Source organism: Diorhabda carinulata, chromosome 10, assembly GCF_026250575.1.
Source record: "Diorhabda carinulata isolate Delta chromosome 10, icDioCari1.1, whole genome shotgun sequence".
Lineage (NCBI taxonomy): Eukaryota > Metazoa > Arthropoda > Insecta > Coleoptera > Chrysomelidae > Diorhabda > Diorhabda carinulata.
This window is the reverse complement of record NC_079469.1, coordinates 7922166-7941961: the sequence shown is the minus strand read 5'-3', so window position 1 is coordinate 7941961 and position 19796 is coordinate 7922166. Positions and strand designations below refer to the sequence as shown.

Below are 19796 nucleotides of genomic sequence, written 5' to 3'. Positions count from 1 at the left end.
ATATCTCAGGTTCTAATATAACTACAGAGTTCGATTTAGTTTAAGAACACTCGCTGAAATATCCTCTTTCTTTTGAGTTTTTGAACACTTAAATCGGTTGAGTTGGGGAGGAGCTAGGCGCGGACGTTCAATGTGGAGTTATGGATTTTTGTAGGTTTTTGGCAATTTTTCTACATTCAAAGATCTAATATAGCTACAGAGTTCGTTTTTTTCTATTATAATGATTTCTGATACTTATTTAATGGATTCGGTGCGAGTGAAGTCGCGGGTAAAAGCTAGTAGATTATTATTAACTATCTTTTACATAATCGCACCATCGATTTGCTCCTAGTTTTATTGGGGAGCAAAAATTATTTAAAGTTTTTAGCATAAATATCACGTAAATTCCATTGTGTTTTATGAAAATTCAGTTATAACTCAGAAATACTATTCACTAGCGTCATCTATCATTTCTATATTATCCCATACAATCACATCGTAAATAGAGAGAAACGGATTTGTGCAGTTTGAAGACGATAAATGCTTTTATTTTTGAGCAAAAATACTTTAGAACTTCTATATATGACAATAATTCTATTATTTATGAGAAAATTTGTTAATCAGTGAAAATAGTTGCAGTAATTCTCTAGCGCCATCTACATTGAGGATATCAAACCTTCCAATTGTGTCGGGAACAGATCTTTAATAAATTACTGTAAGGTACAGTTGAAAATCGATAGATGGCGGGAGGCAACATTTATTTGGTAAAAATTTTAAACGGATTAATGTAAATTACAATATTGAAAGTTTGATGTGGTTGTAAATAAATAATTATAATAAATATATACGAAATACTTATTTCATACCAATATACCTATAATTGAATAATATAATAACTCTTCGTAATTTTTCTTAGTATTATTTATATGAAGTTTATTAAATCTGTAGACTATGTTTTTGTAGAAATAAAATTTCTCAACATTATTTCATTGACGTGATGTTCTCAAATTAAGTTTCGCGTTGTTATACAAAATTTTTGACATCATAAACAGAATGGAGGCTGTTTACAATGACTTCTGTCCATCATTTTCAATAATTAAAAGTTGTGTCTTTGGTCACGATAATCATTAGAAGACGAGCCACGTGCGGGAGGTCCTGTGACGGTCACTATTCCAGAAAACATTAAATTCGTGGAAGAGTATTTGAATAAAATTAGAGCAAGGTGGATGCTTCGAATTTTTAGAGCTTTGCCGCGAGGACCTTTACTATTATCCGACATCCAAAAAAGATTCCATGGAGTTACATCGGAAAGGAGAGCCTATACAAATAGAAATTAAGGTCACGAAAAGGACCAAAGAAGTAAAATCCTTTGGATTGTCTTTGAAAAATCCAATACAATCGCGAATGCGGCATATTACTTTGACTTACTTCGGCAGTTGCATTGCTTGCTTGTGGCTTCACAGAGATTCAACTCTCATCATATAGCCCAGATTTGGATCCGTCAGACTCTTTTTGGTTCGCAAAGCTCAAGGCCGAGTTAAGGCGTGAAAGATTTAACAATGAAATCAAACAGGCGATGTACAAATATTTGGACTCTAAATATGCATCATATTTTGTAGTAGCATAGAAGTTTTAATCAGAAGTTATGAAAAGTGGGAATATATTGAAAAATAATTACAGTTTTTTAATGACTTTTCTTTCTATTTTTTACGCAAAATTTCAATGTGGGTCTTTGTGTTAACTATTTTTATGGGTATTGGTCATTTCGATGCGAGGGTCACTTACTTAAATAGGTAATTAACAAACCTTTAAACGGTACAGAGCTGTTGATAATTTATAAAAGGTACACGTTTTGGGAAGCAAAACAGTGGCATAACGTATATATGCACAAGAAATAGAACTTTCAAAGCTCCAATTTGTGTGGACAAATCAAAGTCTGTTGTTTTGAAGTTTGATAGTAGAACAGAAATCGCCAAATGAAAAAAAAAAAACGGAAGGCATTGGTACGATCTATGGTAATTATTAATCCCGGTCTTTCTGAAACGTTTGGTTTAGATGTACCGACCAAAGATATGAAAAGTATAAGAAAATCTTTCTATCGAAACCGAAGAAGTGTGCTAAAGTCGATTGAAACAAGTGGCGCATGCTGCTGTGAGAGAAATTGATGCGCAAAGCTTTCATAAGAAAAAAAATCCAACATGTCCGAATGTTTTCTAAATATAGGCCAATATAAATATCTTCAAGTAGCTTATTATAAATTCTACGGTTACATACATAAAGTTTTCCTTGTAGCTTCGTGGTTTCAAATGAATGAAGTGGAATATTATTGTTTTTATTATTTTTTGGAGACATTTTCGTTTTAACACGCTATAATTGAATTCTTTACATAGCAGCATGTCCGTTATAAATAAATGGGCGCCTCATGCCTAAAGCGTGTATTTATTTTTGTGTAAATACGTGAGTGGTTTTCAAACAGTTAATTTAGATCGTTCGAGGTGGTCAAAAAGGAAATTTAGGTTAATATTTATTTGTAATATCAATGACTATTGATTATTAGTTTATACATACTAAATTGTATTTATTGTACTTATTACTCAAATATAGTGATGTATTTCAATTATTAAGCAATCGTGAATCAAAAAATTTCATGTGAAAATTGATGTTCATATGTAATTAATATTTTATTGGAATATTTAGTATGGAACACACCGTTACTACTACATAAAAGGCCAAATCAAATTTGACTTTCCGTTTGCCGTTTGCTGTTACAAAATTAAAAACATTGCGCGAGATTCTTGTGTGACATATAATACGAAACTACTTAAAAAGATAGCTGTTTAACAAGTGTAGCTGCGGAAAATGAAAGAAATGGAGCTTACTAGTTTGATCTCACTGTTTAAGGAAAGACAGTTTATGCAGAGATTCTATATGTCTGTCCACATAATGTTCACACCGTAAGCTCTAAGTCGTAAAAACAGAATAAGTATATTCTTGTTCCCTTGAGCTTCCAATTCTGAAAACTGTTTCGACCAGTTATCAGGAAGGCATTTGAATGAAATGTCATTTTAATGTGACGGATTTTCAATGTTTTGCGGTAAATTTTTCCATCGTTCTGATATTGCGCGTGGAGTCCCATTAAAATATTTTAACTTCGGCGTAAATGATTCAGTGATACAATACGATGAAATTAATAACATAATTAATAATATTAATTCAATAATACACGTAACTAATTTGAGTAACTAAAAACTTGTATATTTTTATAAATCAATGCGACGTAAAAACACTTACCTTGGCTTCAAGTTTATCGTTATCGTGTTTCAATTTTGTTCGTTCGCTTTCCAATTTTTCCAATTTCTGTTTGATCGCTTCAAGCTCATTCTGTAACAAAACAATATTATAATAAGAAGTGAATTTTCCTTATAATCTATTATCAATATTGATGATCAATTCGATCGAGCATTTTTCTCATTTCAGTTTCTCAATTATTGAAGGAGTAAAAGACATACTGGAAACGGCTAATGAAGGCGTATTTTACTAAATGAATCTATCCATTGCCACAAAACAAACGTTGACATGGAGGTTTGTTCTTCTTCACAATTCCGCCTCCGAACCTAGTTTTCCATAAATAATATTATCTATATTTTCTTGTTCTAGATAATTCATCCAGTTCTCCTGGTAATCTTTATTCTTCTTTAGATTATATTTCAATGATTTTCATTATAAAAATTAATCATAAGTATTCGTGTTTCACTATTTTCAATACTTTTTTGATGCGGTATGTGAATTTTGGGCCAGTACAATCCTGTTTTATCACAACATGGTTCAACGGACGAATGAAACGGAATGGATTCAAGTTTTCGAAGAGAAAGTACGGCGAAACCGTAGGAGAATGAAAAATTTACAGCAGGTGTACAAAGAATATCAAGAGCCCTCAAACTTTTTCTAAAAATTAATTGTTTCATTTATTTTTTAGTCAAATATACTTTATATGCAGTAATGTACAGAGTTGGCCCCAGAAAACATATCTGGCATTTAAGGAATTTCAAATCTATAAATATTTTTTATTCCAAGAGTTCTATAAATGATTGTTTTCGATGAGAAACGATCTCTTCGAGTCGACGATCTTGGTCCTCTTCTGTTCTTTTGCTCATGGGCTATTCGCAACAATTTTAAATTATTGTAAAGTAACGTATACATCTTTTTCAATAAATTGTGTGTTCTGGTGTAAATTTATTATGGTGCAAGAGGGATTATTGAAACCCTTATTACAACAATATTTTATTTAATTATAGTTTCCTTTTTTAAGTATTATTTTTATAATTTATTTTAATCTAAAACAAAAAAATCATAATAAATTATCGTTCAACAATTCTTAATTTTAGGGAATCGACATGCACTTCCACGATTTCGTTCTAATTACATTAATAGTTGGACATTGTACAAATATTCAGTTAAATAATAACATATTTCCTTGTACCTTCACAATACCTTTTTACAAAAAAAAAAAATATAACTTTCATTTTAAACACCGTAAAGGTCAGTAACAAGACTACATGCTTGAATGGTTTGAAATTGACCTAGAAAATGGTTTAGAATGCTTTCACAGTAACAAATTATTACCAATCATTTCGTAATGACTGTTAGTGACTTTTAATTCTAACGATATGAGTTGAAAAGGAATTTTTTATGGTATTAGTGACAAGTAAATTCGTTTTAAATTGATCACAGTGAAAGGTGGATCTTAAAAAGAAAATATTGGTACAATAGAGATGTGACTAATTAAAGGCGGAACAAATGGAAAATTCACTAGAAACCATGGGATTATAAAAGAAGAAAACGTCAAATCATATGAATAGATAACATGTTGGATGAGGGGATTCTATGTCACAAAAAGAAGAAACTTCCATTTTTGAAATGACTATGGTTACATAGAAAGTGGCCAGGGCGAGTTGTCAAGGTTACCGTCATGTTCTCCACTTCAAAGCATTTCAGTCGCCATAGAACAGTAGTCAAAACAACACCGAGCGTTTGCTGCGAAAACGTTTAACCAAACCGGTAGCTACGTAGCAACTCAATGTCGTTTTCGTACTTATTTTGAAGTTAATCGCAATCATCCAGTGTCTAGTGTTACTTGGGTGTCAAATTTTGAAAATATCGTTGCAACAACGAGCCGAGCAAAAGTGATGGCAGTACGAGATCCGTCAGAACTCTGAGAATGTTGCACGCATTAGGTTTGTGGTAGGAAGAAGCTCGCTAAGGTCAGCGCGTCGGCAAAATGCCGTTCTTGGGATTTCGACGAAGGGTCTTAAGGTCAGATTTGCATCATCACCGATAATGCTGCCCGACGGCAATTCTACGAAACGTTTTTGGGCATGGATGAGGAAAATGAAAAGCTTGTTCACAACCTCTGGGGGATTTGTGAACAAACACAACTACAGGTACTGGAGTAATCAAAACACTTATCAACCTTATCAACAAACCTTTCCACTGAATCAAATTAACAGTTTGAGCCCTATCCTCATCGTGAATTAGAGTAGTTTGTTACTATTGATCAGTAGGCGGTTCTACCTCCCAAACTTTTACGAAAAATATCATCAAATCGTAGACAGACGATTCTAAAAAAGGTACAAATACTTGGAAATGCGATATTTCGACAGCCAGGCCGATGTAAAAGCTTCCAGATCATCGTTTCAAAACTGATCTAGCGATGCCGTATAACATTAATTGGCCTTATGTTTGATTTGGAGCTCGGTTATTCGATAATCAATATGCTCGCTAGAAAAGTAGCCCAAACGCTTTTGTTGACCCGGTATAAAAAGTTGCACTTATAAGGAAGATCGGGAGATGGAAGAATTCTTCCAGAACTAGGTCACTCCAAAACTTTCTTTGGGAGATTTAAAACTGTAGGAATTAAGAAACATCTGTATCTTAGTAAGATGCTTTTTACAAGAGACTGCCGCTTCAGAAAGCGGCAAATGATTAATTCAGATTCCGTAGGAAAGAAGTTAATATTTATACAAGGGATGTAAGTAACTTTTACTAGTCGACAACGAGCATTAGGAGAAATTGAAATCATAAATTTGTGTAACAGCAAAATGGATATAGAAGAATCAACAAATTCTGCTTATCCGTCGCTGCAAGCAGAAAAATGAAGGAAGAGGTATAAAGCAAAGTATCAGTACCTCATGAAATGGTGCCAAACATAAACTGTTACTGCAGTTTTGGAAACTAATGCTATGCCATCACAAGTCATCGCTGAAAATCTTTTCGGCAAGAATTTTGTAGGAGTCAGATACTGGAATTGTTTGGAAACTTTGAAATTAGAATGTGTGCAATGTAGTGAGTCCAGAGGCAAGGAAACCTGTGATAAGCAAGCACAATGGACCTTATAGGTCGCTGTCTATCGTCACCTCAGTAACAATTGATAGTCTTGTTAAAGAAGTTGGTCTGTTGAAGGCAGAAGATTGATGGGTCGCAAAAAGCTATCAGGGTTGCAAAATATTAGAAATTAGAATAGAATATAATTTTTTTGTCATGTGGTTGGTTACTTTTCTTTTTTTTTGCAATTATCAAGTCATTCACATCGACGAAATAGTCATTTTATAAGAGATTTCGCATTAAACGGTGTAATTCATGAAGCACATTAAGTAAAAGTGTTTTAATGTTTTTTCTCTATTCTCCGAAGACGTCTCGTTTATAACGGTTGAATACTAATGTGATAAAATACATGACAAAAACAGTATTGCATAAAAAAGCATTAGTGTTAACTGCATAAACACACCTCGAGTAATAAATTTGAATTGTTAAACTTGTAAATTTCAATGAGGAATTTGTCGCCTACAGATATTGATGACAAATCGGCAAGTTGTTGATAAATTTATATGAAATAATTACCAGTACTACCTATTTCTGTAATTATAAAATACGGACTCTAGTGGGCAAATGGAGATATCTCCTCGTCTTCCTAAATAGTTAAACTATTTTGATCATATATTTCAATCCCAACTTTGAATAAGTTTCCGTTATACAAAGTTATACAAAGATGGTCCCAGAAGTACCTGTTCAATAGATTCGATACCCTATAAGAATCGTAAAGTTCCTTAAAATAGCAATTAACTGCCAACACCTCTTCATTGTTGGAAAATTTTTGATAACCGAGCCATTTTTCCGAGTCTGGAAATAGAAAATAATCCGTGGGGGCTAAATTTGGCGAATGGAGGGCATGAGGCAGCAATTCAAACTATAATTCATTAACTTCGGCCATTGCAATAGCGGATGTGTGAGCTAGTGCATTATCTTGATGAAACAACACTTTCTTCTTAGCCAAATGTGCTCATTTTTGCTTGATTTCTTCGGTCAAACGTTGCAATAACTTCGCATAATATTCGCCGTTGATAGTTTTTCCTTTTTCAAGATAGGTAATGAAAATTATCCCACGCGCATCCGAAAAAACGAACGTCAGAATCTAGCCTACAGATGGAACGGTCTCTACCTTCTTTGGAGCTGATTTTCCTTTTTCAGTCCATTGTTTTGATTGTTCTTTTGTTTCGGATATGAAGTGATGGACCCACGTTTTATCTATGGTTATGAAACGGCGCATAAATTCGCCTTTATTTTTGTGAAACACTCAATGGAAACATCTTCACGACGCTGTTTTTGTTCCATTGTGATCAAACGCGGCACCCATCTAGCGCACAGCTATTTCTAGCCTATTTTTTTATTCTGGCGATAATATTTTGTAGCGAATGATGAAACAATATTTTCTTCAAACAAGAATCGTAAAGATTTTAACCATATGTGAATAGTATGAAAATATCATTCTGGCACCATATCCTGAACAAGACCATCGGCAATTTATCAGTTTTGAAGTAATGCTGACTAGACTTCGTGCTCCATATGGTATTGTTTTTACAAACTGAAATTATTTTAGATGAATCGAGCATTTTGGAAAATCCATGCAAGCAAATTTTCAGAACATTAGTCCCAATACTTTGCCATATGCACGTCGATTAAGCTCGTCGTGAAAAACCCTGTACACTAGTGAATAATATACTATTATAACATCAGAATGGTTTGGAATATAATAATTGACAATCTACCAAACTCTCGAGAATTGAGATTTATTAGAATTCAAAATATTGTTTTGGTAAGCAATGAAACGACCTATTCTAATATTATTTCGGAAAAGTTTGGCTTTATTTAACAAAAAGAGAGACGTTAGGCGAGCCATTGGGAAATCTATAAGAAATTTTAAGAATTTAAACACCTACCGTTTTGATTTTAAGCTCCTCTTCCGTTCTATAAACGTTCAACAACGGAGTAACCCTCACCAACAATCTCCACCATGGCCAATCCCTCACAGCTATAAATTTTCTAACGTTTCTTTGGATACAACGCACCGCTAAATCTTGTAATTTTTTCTGCGCCAATTTCTTTCTAGCCAAGTATCCGCGACAGTGTGCTTGAAGATGGACGACCATACCAGCGAGACGTTCATCGCGTTGAGTTTCGAGTTGAGATATAGCGCCATTTCTGAAGAAAATCTGAAAATTTATAGAAAATGTTTTTTTTTCTATCCAGATGTATCCGAATTTAAAAGTATTTAAAAGACAGTTGTTCATATATTTATTTTAATTTTGATTACCTATTTCTCGACAAAAAAGTTGTAAACTTTTGGTATTGGACTAAACTCACCTCATAAAAGTTATTTATATAAAGAAACAGTATGGTTTGAATCGGTTATAATCACTGTTGATGATCATTTCAACAATGAAAACCGGAAAGGGGAATATCATGGATTTATCATTATTTTGAGTGGCAGTCTGTGTAAGTTGAGTTTAATATATCCATTCGAGCTGTACACTGTATTACTCTTTGCTCTTTTTAAATAAAACTTTTCAAAGATACATTAAACAAACATTCGATTGTAAGAATAAAAAAAAAACAATGTAATCTTGAGTAATGGCACAAACACCAACAAATTTCTAAAGTTTCTAACAAAATTGTGAATGATTTGTATCTATGATTTAACCGCATTAATATTTTCATATATTTCCAAGTATTATTTTGTTTGATAATTAAAAATACGGCGGCGGGACATTCTGTACAGTAAACTTACGGCGCGATTTCAATATAAACGTTTAGTTTTCCAATATCAATTGCAAATTATGAAAACTCTTGTCAAAAATTTTGTTTGATCTACCGTATGCGTAGATACATCATTTTATAAATTTATTATTGGAACTACGAAAAAAATCATTATTGTACCTCGTTAACCTGTTATAACTGAATATTAATTATAAAACGTAAATAGACGAGTAAAATATACCTGCCTGCAAAGGAGTTTGGTTTAAACCCTGCTCTCCTTTTATAAACTATAAATTGTTCTACGTATAAAATCTTGAGTAACTTTGTCAGCTGATTTTAGTTTTCCTTTACATGTTTTTCGATTCTGTGAATGATCCACAGCAAACATTCAAATATATTTAAAATAACTTGCTGTGTTTGTATATCTAAATCTTTTCTATTTACTTAAAGAAATTAATAAATTAAATTAATCTCACCAAGCCACGACACTGTTTATCGCAGACTGTCTAGTAGTAATATTTTGAAGAAATTGTGTACATACAGCTTCGGCCAATAGAAATGCATTTATGTTTACGATTCAATGTTTTTATGGAGATGATGAGTCCACGTGGACTGAAATTTTATACGGGGAGTAAACATTATTTTCAATTTTTTTAATTTGGCATTAGTGCCGTGCGTATTTATGAAATATTGATTGTTCCTCGCATAACTCGCGTCTTCTGCAATTGATATTAGAATAAATATATTTCAAATCTATCAGTGTAAATTTCAATATAACGTAGTTACAATTAGAAAAAAGCTTCAATGTTTTAATCAATTCCCAGTCTACAATTTATCAGAATCGAAACCAAACAGTACGAAACAAAAATCTTACCGTTGTTTCAAAGTACAAATAACTAGTATAGAAAATATTTCCAAAGTCTAACATTGAACGAATGGAATTATGAATAAAAATTATAACGAAAGGAGATTTTTAAGAGTCTACAACAAAGGCCACTTCTGAATTAATGGACATTTAAGGGGAAATAAATATTTACAGAATGGAACTATGAAAACAGAATAATTAAGTAATTTGATCGATTGGTCTCTTTTATCGACAGATTTATATTCAAATGATGTTTTTTCTTTGTGGTCATTTTTACCTATTTTATGGACATAGCTACACATTTTATTAAATTTAGAGAAAAACTTTGTGGTTGAATTCTAGCTAAATTGCTGAGAGACAGACTTTTGTTGATCTTTTGAAGAGGTTTTTAATATCACATGATATCTGTCTCCATCTCATATGTCCATTAGACTTTTGATGAAACCCGGGTATGGGAATTAGAAAGACAGGCAGCACATTCGTGACAGTACAGGTTTGATATAGTTCTTGACAGTTTCTCAACCCATTAACTACAGTTTTGAATAGCGCCCTAGAGGTGATAATCACATGTTGAAAGACTCGAGAGCTTGTTGGTTGTCGCTGCTTGGTATTCAGTGAGAAACTCTAAAATTCGCGTTCACTGTCTCATTTTTGTGGACATCTACACGCTCTTGTTTTGATACTGATCTATTTCGATTCTAATAAGTAGAATTGTCTAATGGAACAGTTAAATTTATAATTGAACTTTACATTGGTAGACTAGAATTGACAGTTGATTCCTCAAATTTTTCATAATTTAGGATATTGGAATTAGTGATTTCCACAATAGAATGTTTGTTCATATAAACATAACCTAGATATTTATAATTAGTGAATTTAATAATACCTTATCGGGTCTATGTTTGTTTGAACTCTGCCTCAAGTCGATTCCACTATCTTGTTGATTGAACGAAATGTTTAACGTAGCATTCGTTGGTTCCAAACTTTTCATGACGAAGGATGACGAATGAGAATCTTCACAATCGATTTCATTTTCGTTAGAAATATTACCGGAATCATCTGAATGATCTGAATTATAATCTAAATCCTTCTTCACGGCGAGACTGTTTTTATGCATAATTTCTTCTTTTTTGACGTAATCAATTAGGTTATCAATTTCATCATTGTTGAGAAAATCATCTGGATCTAGCTCGTATTTGTTTTTATCTAATTTCAATTTTTCTAGAAACTGATAGGTGTTCTTATAGTTCAGTTTGATGGTTTCTGGAGGTTTTCTTCTATAAGTAGATTTGACGTTTTTAATTTCGGGTTCCACTTTGGAATTACTTTTAGGTGTTACTTTAAAAGTATCTGTTTTAAGCAATCTCGGTTTGACTACAGTGTCCTTATTTTCTTCTAATTGTTTGATAACAGTTTTAACTTTTTCTTTTGCTGCTTTTATAACGACAAATGTATCCTCCGGGTTCACATCTTCAGTTTTTCCTATTGAACTTAATTTTTCAATTGATTTTGATACTGAATTATGTTCTGCTTTAACTCTCTGTATACTTTTATCACCAGTTGGTGGTTTTATGTAAGTTTTATTAGATTTTTCGCTACTAGTAATATTTTTAGGTAATTTTGGACTAGTAGATGTTTCATTGTTTTTATAGTAAACTGGTGTTTTCGAAGCTAAATTCTGAACACTCTTGTAATTATTGCTTTTTGTTAACGTGTTTCTTGGAATAATTTTGTTTAAATTCTGTACACTTTTCGTAAAAGTTTTATTTCCATTAAGAGTTAAGTTTTGCGTACTTTTCCCTTTATTCATTTGGGTATTTTTGTTAGATTTTTGTAATGATAACTTGGAAGTTGTTAAATTTTGGCTGCTTCTGGCGAGTTTTCCATTCAAAGTAGTTTTCTTTGTACCAGCACTACACCTGTCTGAATCTAAACTGTTTAGATCGCAGGGAATGCTTGGGTATGTTTTCCTTAAAGTTGTATTAACTGGAATCTTACTCGCCAAATTAATTTTTGTACAAGTTAGATCCATAGTGCTCTTCGCTTTCGATACCACTTTCTCGTTTTCGCTATCAGTTAAACTATTCAATCTTTTAACCATTTTTTTGACATTTCCTGTAGCTTCGACGGTTTGATCTTTTTTATCATCCTTAGATATATCGTTATCTAACGCATCTTTGAATTCTTTAAAAGTTTTTTCCGTACTATATATATTGTTCATACTTTTAGTTTTAATTTTAAGATCGTTGTTGGTTTTATCGGTAGATAGTGGTTGGGAATTTGCTTTTTTTAAAATACATTTTGATTCGATTATGCTACAAGTTTTCGCTTTTACCAATTTTGGTATTTTGGTATCGTTTTTATTACTATTAAGTACGTTTTTATTTGGAGTAGACGAAGCTAGAGGTATACTGTTATACTCATCTAATATTTTATCAAAATTATTGATAACAATTTTCAATTTATTAGATTCGTTTTTATCGTAAGGAACATCTATCAATGTCACGTTATCATCCCTCTTGTTGAAGTCTTTATTTCGAGCATAGTCAACGTTTTCGTAAACGTGGTCAGTTTTTCTATGGATAATTACGATATCTCTCTTAACTTTAGCTGCGTTCTTATCGCTGATTAACCATTTTTTTTGTGAATCACAATTTTTTTTAATGAAAGATGTAGACGTGTTCTTGGTATTAATCTTCTGAAACTTCACGGAAGACATCTTGTGTCTCAAATTTAACCACAACACATAATTAAATAAACTGACTTTCCCTTGCCCGCATATATCAGATGCGCTCTACTTATTTGTTGAACAATTAAATGGCTCTTCTTCACACCAAAATTCAAATCAATTCTTCCTTTGATGTAGGTTAGTAACACAACGCTATGCAGGTTTATTTTCGGCGTGTTATTCGCATCGTTATGCAAATTTTATTTTTTTTTATTCAGTCAAGTGAATATGTTACGAAATCTGAACCCACGTGTCAGTGCCCACAACAATATTATGCAGATACAGAATATATTGAACGCCTCTCCGAACGGAGGGACGAATTTTTCTTGAACAAATTCTTCTTTTAGATCCAATGTGAAAGATTAGTCCAACCTAAAATTTAATGTTAATATATAGGGTTGTGATAAAGAAATGCATAAAATTCATAAACGTCAAACAGTTCATTTTAATAAAAATGTAAGTGACCTTAAGTTTAGTAATAACTTTTAAATTAACTGAACAGCTTGTTGAACAAAAATTATTTTTAGTAGGAATAGTTCAAATTGGGTCCCGTTCACTATCTGATATAGGCCAAGAGGATGATAAACCTTATTTACAAAGTTTGTTCCATTGATTCTTCGAAACTGACTGGTCGGTTAACGTAGAACCGACTTTTGAAGAGTCCCGACAGAAAAAAATCAAGGGGGGTAAGATCATGTGACCTAGATGGCCTGTCCATTGATCCACGTATTCCAATCCATCTTAATGTGATGGTTCACGAAGTATCGCACGACGCTATTTTAAAAATTTGAGGAGGTAGCTGCTGTCAAGGGTAGGAAATAAAAGGGATTACAATTGATGTGTCAATTTCTAATCTTTGCCTAAAATAACAGAGATTTCTAAGGGATAAGTTGTTTAGAATCAGAATTTAGATCTATATACCAAACTTGATTCATCGACCAACTAATTTATGTTTATTTCACTAATCAAAGACTAATATTTTTAATTAAGACTACCGTGGAAAAACAAAGTTGTATCCGTAACAACAGATTGTATTCAAATGTATGTTAACATTAGAGGAAAAAGGTTATGGGAATTACTGTTATAGAGCCGGCGAAAGATCGATAAATATGATTGTAGCTTGGTTCAGGGAAAGATATGAAATACTGCAATGAACAAAAGTACTGGTTGGCGTTTGAACGAAAGGTTTCTTACAACATTCAATGTAAGTAAAAAGATACAAAATCTCACGACGAAACTGATTCAGGAGCTTTAGTTTCTTGAATGTCAATAGAAGCATATACCAAAATTACTCATAGAAGTATAATTACAAACATAAGTAGAACACATTTACGAAGAACAGTCAAAATTTGACTTAAAAGAAGGCGACGAAGCAAGGCGATTATAGGTTTTTTTAACAAAAATGGAATTTCCAAAACTGTTGGAAACATTTTAAAGAATGTTTGGTATGCCGTGTCATAGAACATTAAGAAAATTTATTCCCCAATTTTTAAAAGAATTATTGATGAACTTCTTTCAAATATTTGAAAGTTTCATTTCTTTCAACATAACGGCTACCCTGCTCATTACATACAAAGTATAAATGGCTAGATAAAGTTTGGCAACAGATGGTTTTCCCATGGTTTGGGAAATTGTTGGTAAGCTAGATCCCGAAATTTCACAATAATCTTTTTTTTTTGTTATGGGGAAAGATGATACAAATAGTTTAACAAGAACACATTCCGAATAGTTTGACAAACAGAATAAATTGATCAATTACTACAGAACAAGCACAGGCAGTTTTTGGACCATTCCAAAAACGTTTTGAAAAATGTCCAGTGATAAGTTAGTACTAATAAGCCAAATAAATATGGTATATGTGCCTAGATGTTGTTCTTAACAACTTTTTTCCATAACTTTTGTTCATATTTGCTACATTATCCTACAATAAAATAGGTTACTTCCGAAACGCACTGGAAATTTCAAAATTCAAATTATTTTGGTAATTAGCCAAATAAGCTTAGAAGTATAAAAATAAAAATTGCAATCTTACAAGAGTTGTCTCATTCTAGCCATCTAATTCTCCAGATTATATTTTCAAAATCTTTATACTTCACGCAGACCCAAATTGTACTACTCCAGAAGAAGACGATGGTATTTTCTGCATTATATGGAAAATTTAAAATTTCGCTTGATATTTATAATGCTCAGAATTGTTAGAATAAAACAAGTATATGTTTATAATACTACTTTCGACTATATTAAATGCACATTATCAGAATATCAAACCTATACAAAAAAATTACAAAATAAACTATAATTTTATTAGTAGTCAAGTTTTGATTCTTTAAAAATTCAGACAATTATTAATTAAACGATGTGATTTTCTTTTAAATAATCGGGACTTCATACCGTTCAACACAATAGACACCAGCACTTAAAATAGATATGAAAATCATAACAGACACTATTCAAAGTACACGTCCACGTTTTTCATTACATATAAAAATTGTTGTCTAAATTTGGATTTAAAAATATCAAATTATTTTAATTTCTATTAAAACTTGGCCGTCATAAAACCGAGTCGGACGTGACCGTGACTTAAGTATACCGATCGAAGGAAAAGAAGCGACTAAAGTAACGTATGCATGCAAGAAGAACTGCAGGTGACTCGCAGTAGTAGTCGTAGACATACAGGATGGTTTACAAGACTTGTTTTGGTTTACAAGTCATCATTGATTCCGTCAAATTTGAATTGAAATAGGCAGTACTTGCCAACAAATCAAAATTACGTACTTTATCAAGCTTTTCTCGGTCAATGATTTCTGTATTTATCATGTTTTAAAGATTTTGATGCTATTTAGATAACAATAAATCATTTCGAAGAATTTGGAAAGTACTTTCACTTGAGAAACACATTGATATCAATGGTTAGAATGGAATGAATTTTTTTAATTGAATTTTAAAATCAATGTTTGTGTAATATACTTTAATTGATGGAATGGAATGAACGGATAATCAAATTTATTAGATTATGACGATAATGAATATTTTAAGTTCCGTACAAATTTTTGAAAATAAAATTCTAGACTTGCTGAAAGTCTTTTTTCCATTTTGCTTCATTGCTTATGAGTCAATTCGCAATCTCGGAATACAAATTTGACTTGACTTTTAGAGGTACTACCCTTCAAATCTATTTGAAGCTTATTTGAAATGGTTTTTTGTGTTTATATTTTATATGGATTGAAGAAGCATTATGATTCCCAAGTGAAAAAGAATAAGAGTTTTGATGCTTGATATTAAACTATTTAAATTCAATATTTAATATAATTCTTATGTTCAGGACTAATTTTCGAATTTGATACATTTTACTTACGTATTGAAAGAAAATGAAGGCCAAAAACTCATTTTTATATAGTATTGAGTAAATAAATACTTTTTTTAATCATTTTCCCTTTGTTTATTGATGATGCAATTTAAAGCAGAAGTGGCAACAAGTAAAATATGTGGAACTGGAGGAGGGGACACCGCGTTGGTTCAATTACTTTAATAGTGGAGATTTAGTGTTTGAGGATCGTTCGACGAAGTTCAGGGGAATCAGTAGAAAGCCCACCTAGTACCAACACTTGCAGATTATCTAGTTCCTTTGGACCTTCTATAAATATCATACTTTGCAATATGAAATCATTAGATTTTTCGCTATATCTATTTATCATTAGATATGTGTCGAATAGTACCACACGAATTAACGAAGATTCCAGCGAATCGTGGAGTCGAAAGCTAATGCGAATGTATGAGGAGAACTTTGTAGTATTGAAATACCAGATTCAGCATCTAGACTGGACCTTGCACTGTCAAATTACTATTTATTCACATACAGAGTGAAGAATTCACTTTGGAAAGTGTCTGAGACTAGGATCTGAATATCTTTTTTCTATAAAACCATCCTACCCCTTGCACGCTCAGTAGAAAATCCCGTGGGCTTGAATTTCCACTCATTCGTATCTTTTGCTTTTTAGATCTTAATATTTTTCTGTATATCATATTTTCTGTCATCTGCATTTTGTTTTGTTCCTACTTATTACATGCTCATCTTTTGTTTTTTCACTTTCATTCACATCGTTTTTCTGCTTTGTCGATTATCCACGCACCATAATTCGTTATTGTTTACAACATATACGGTTTTGTATTTTGCTCTCGTGATACTCATCATATATTTCTAAACTTAGGTTTGGAATTGTCCCAATATTTCCTTCATTTTCATGAATTAAGATTCATCTTTGATTAGATGCTATGTCTCCATTGTTTTTACGAAAGTTCTGCAAATTCCATTCATTTCCTTTTCAGTATTATTACATTTTCAGCGTGCCTTTTATATCCATACTGGTTCTAAAGATTCTTAAATATAGTAAAATATTAAATAACATCACGAACAAAGACCTGTGTTGATGTCTGAACTTCCTAAGTTTGGTTTATTTGTCTTGATCTTCGTTTTTGTTTGTTGCTCTATCATTTGTTGAAATATTCGTATATAATAAATTATAATTTCCATTCATCTTGTCCTAAACTTTTCAGATATCACAGATCTGAATCCACATTGACCAATTACAAATAAGTTTTATCCACATTCCTTCTCTTTATGGTTTTAGCCATACTTTTATACGCTACGTCCAGTATCTCGATCTCTATATAGATTCTACTTTCTTCCTTTTTGCTTTTAATTTTATTTTACTTGTTGCCCCTTTTTACATACTTCTCATAAATTCGTAGTTTCAATTATTATTGCGTCTCTGCAATATTTTATCAGATCTCTTTCTATTTCTTCTTCTCATAATGATTTGTCGTTCCTACTTTTCTGTATTACCACTGAAATTTACTCTTTCCGTGGTTGGTGATATTCCTCTGTCGATCTATGCCACAATTTCCCATTTTTTTTTTAATTATATTTGGTACAGATAATATTTTATCGTGACAGGCGCCCATGATTTGTTTTTCTAATTAAGCATTACTTTTCTTGGTCATTCCATCAAAAAAATATTTTCAATCGCTGCACAGATGTCCGCCTTTAAAAAACTATGTTTATAAAGTTATGGTTTGTGAAGATTAACTCTATTTTTGTTGTTGTGAATCAGGTAAAACTGCTCCTCGTGCAAATCAAAATGGCTTTAGTTGATGAATAATTTAAGCTATTGAAATATGCACAGAAATTGATTAGATATCCTGTATATTTTCAAAAATTTGCACAGTAAAGTTTTAAATTCCATAATAGCATAGTTAATGAAAATTTTATTCACCATAATCTGACGTCACGTTTTATTAAAAATCATATCATATTTTTTCCATTATCAATAAAAATCACATAAAATACTTGGTTATTATTTTTGATAAAAAACATCACAAAATGAAGTTAGAAAAATCAACGAAACTGGTGACTTTAAAGTTAAAACTGACTTAATTTGATAAGTTGCAGCCTTAAATCTTAGCGTACTTTGAAACACTGAAGCCTTGTTCGACTGTGTATGATGTTGGAATATCTTCAAGGTAACTCCTACTATACAGTATACTGGGTTTTATTGTTACACTTTAACCAGAACTTTTTTTCATAGCCTTCATTGAATTTCTGTTTAAATTTCTAGTTTGTACTAATGATTATAGACGCTAGATAGCATTCATTGAAGCATTTAGATTATTTAGATTTAGATTCTTAAGATTCTTTAGATTTCAATAAACTAAGCATTAGCAGCATCCATCAAGATAGATCTTCCATGTGATATATGCATTAAATTCATTAACTATCTCACGTATAATTTTATCCACAATCTACATGTTCAAGGGCATGGATTTTATTATTTCTGGTGTAGTTACAACAAATAATAGTCCTGATTGTTCCATATCATGGTCAATTTTTAAAACAGAAAATTACTTACAAACCATTCCCATGGAATGTTGACGTAACTCCTTCTCGGCTTTTGTAATTGTTCAATAGATTTTTTTTACCTATATGTACCCAACAACGGAGAGTTTTTTAATATGAATACCGAAACTAATCTACCAATCAATCAATCTTTTATAACGTCTTTTCGCTCAAATTAGTTTAAGCTTGTCTTACTCGGATTTTTCGAGATTCACTCAGTTTTGTACGACATAAAAAAGAAACTTGATTGACCTTCTATTTATATTAAAAATGAAAAATAAATGGATTATATTACACAGACCTCAACATCATTATTGGGAACACAGCAAAGAAGAAGAACCAGTTTAACAAAAATTATATCCTATCACCCAAGCAATATTAAAGTTGAAAGAAACTGAATGAGAAGAAGACCAGTTAGTTTACTTTTTGACCTACCTAATTAATAAATAAACAAATGTTTGTTTTGCTGGCAATTGTTATATATTCAATTTATAAGTATTCTAAGAAGCGAACAATGGGCAATTAAACATTTAATTGAAGCTATGAACAATAATGAAATGTTTATTAATTTATAATAGAAAAATAGAGAAGTGATTAACATAATTAAAATTCAAATAGTTATAATGTATCCAAAACACCAATAAATGAAAAGGTATATAGGACAGAAGCAGATATATGTGAAAAATAGAGTAAATGGACATTCAATTATAAGAATACAAAAATCCTTCGAAAAGATTTAACCTATTGAGAAATTTACGGAGATTCATAAACATAAACATTTATGACAGATGTAGAATGCAGAATAGAAAAATAATATTCAAATTAATTCATTGTTATTGTGAAAGTAGTAAGAATACCAAAAATAAATAAAAAACTGGAAGAGGTTATAGGCCAACGTCGAGGACTGCTCGTGGCTAACCAAAAGTAGGCAAATAGTCGTTTATGCAGGCCATAAGAGTTAAATTGGCCAGTGGCGCAGAATTTGCATAATTATAATTATCATAATATAATTTGCTTTATTTTGTATAAATAATTTCTAGGATTAATTTATGAAATAATTGCAAGCATACAACACAAAATTTATATTATACCTTCAGATTCATTCCGAGAGTAGACTCAAACAGTATTTTTCAACGTATCCATCAGAAAATTCTACGAGGAATAATCAGGAAAAAAAAGTTTTGCACATTTGTATACTACATACTGTTGATAAATTCAGTTTGCATAAACTGGAAACAGTC

At 31.7% G+C, this 19796-nt stretch overlaps 1 protein-coding gene across 4 annotated transcripts in view; it reads right to left on the bottom strand.

Annotated features, from left to right (window-relative positions):
- The window catches only part of LOC130898410 (unconventional myosin-XVIIIa), a 166759-nt gene that overhangs the window by 18354 nt on the left and 128609 nt on the right, over positions 1-19796 (bottom strand). For 3 of the 4 annotated variants that reach the window (XM_057807686.1, XM_057807687.1, XM_057807688.1), the window contains 2 exons: positions 8253-8525; positions 3271-3360 (listed from right to left, as the gene is read on the bottom strand). In XM_057807686.1, the coding sequence (XP_057663669.1) occupies positions 3271-3360; positions 8253-8525 (363 nt within the window). Of the gene's footprint in view, positions 1-3270; positions 3361-8252; positions 8526-10820; positions 13035-15053; positions 15315-19796 lie in introns of those variants that run through there. The other variant, XM_057807689.1, reaches the window with a different exon arrangement.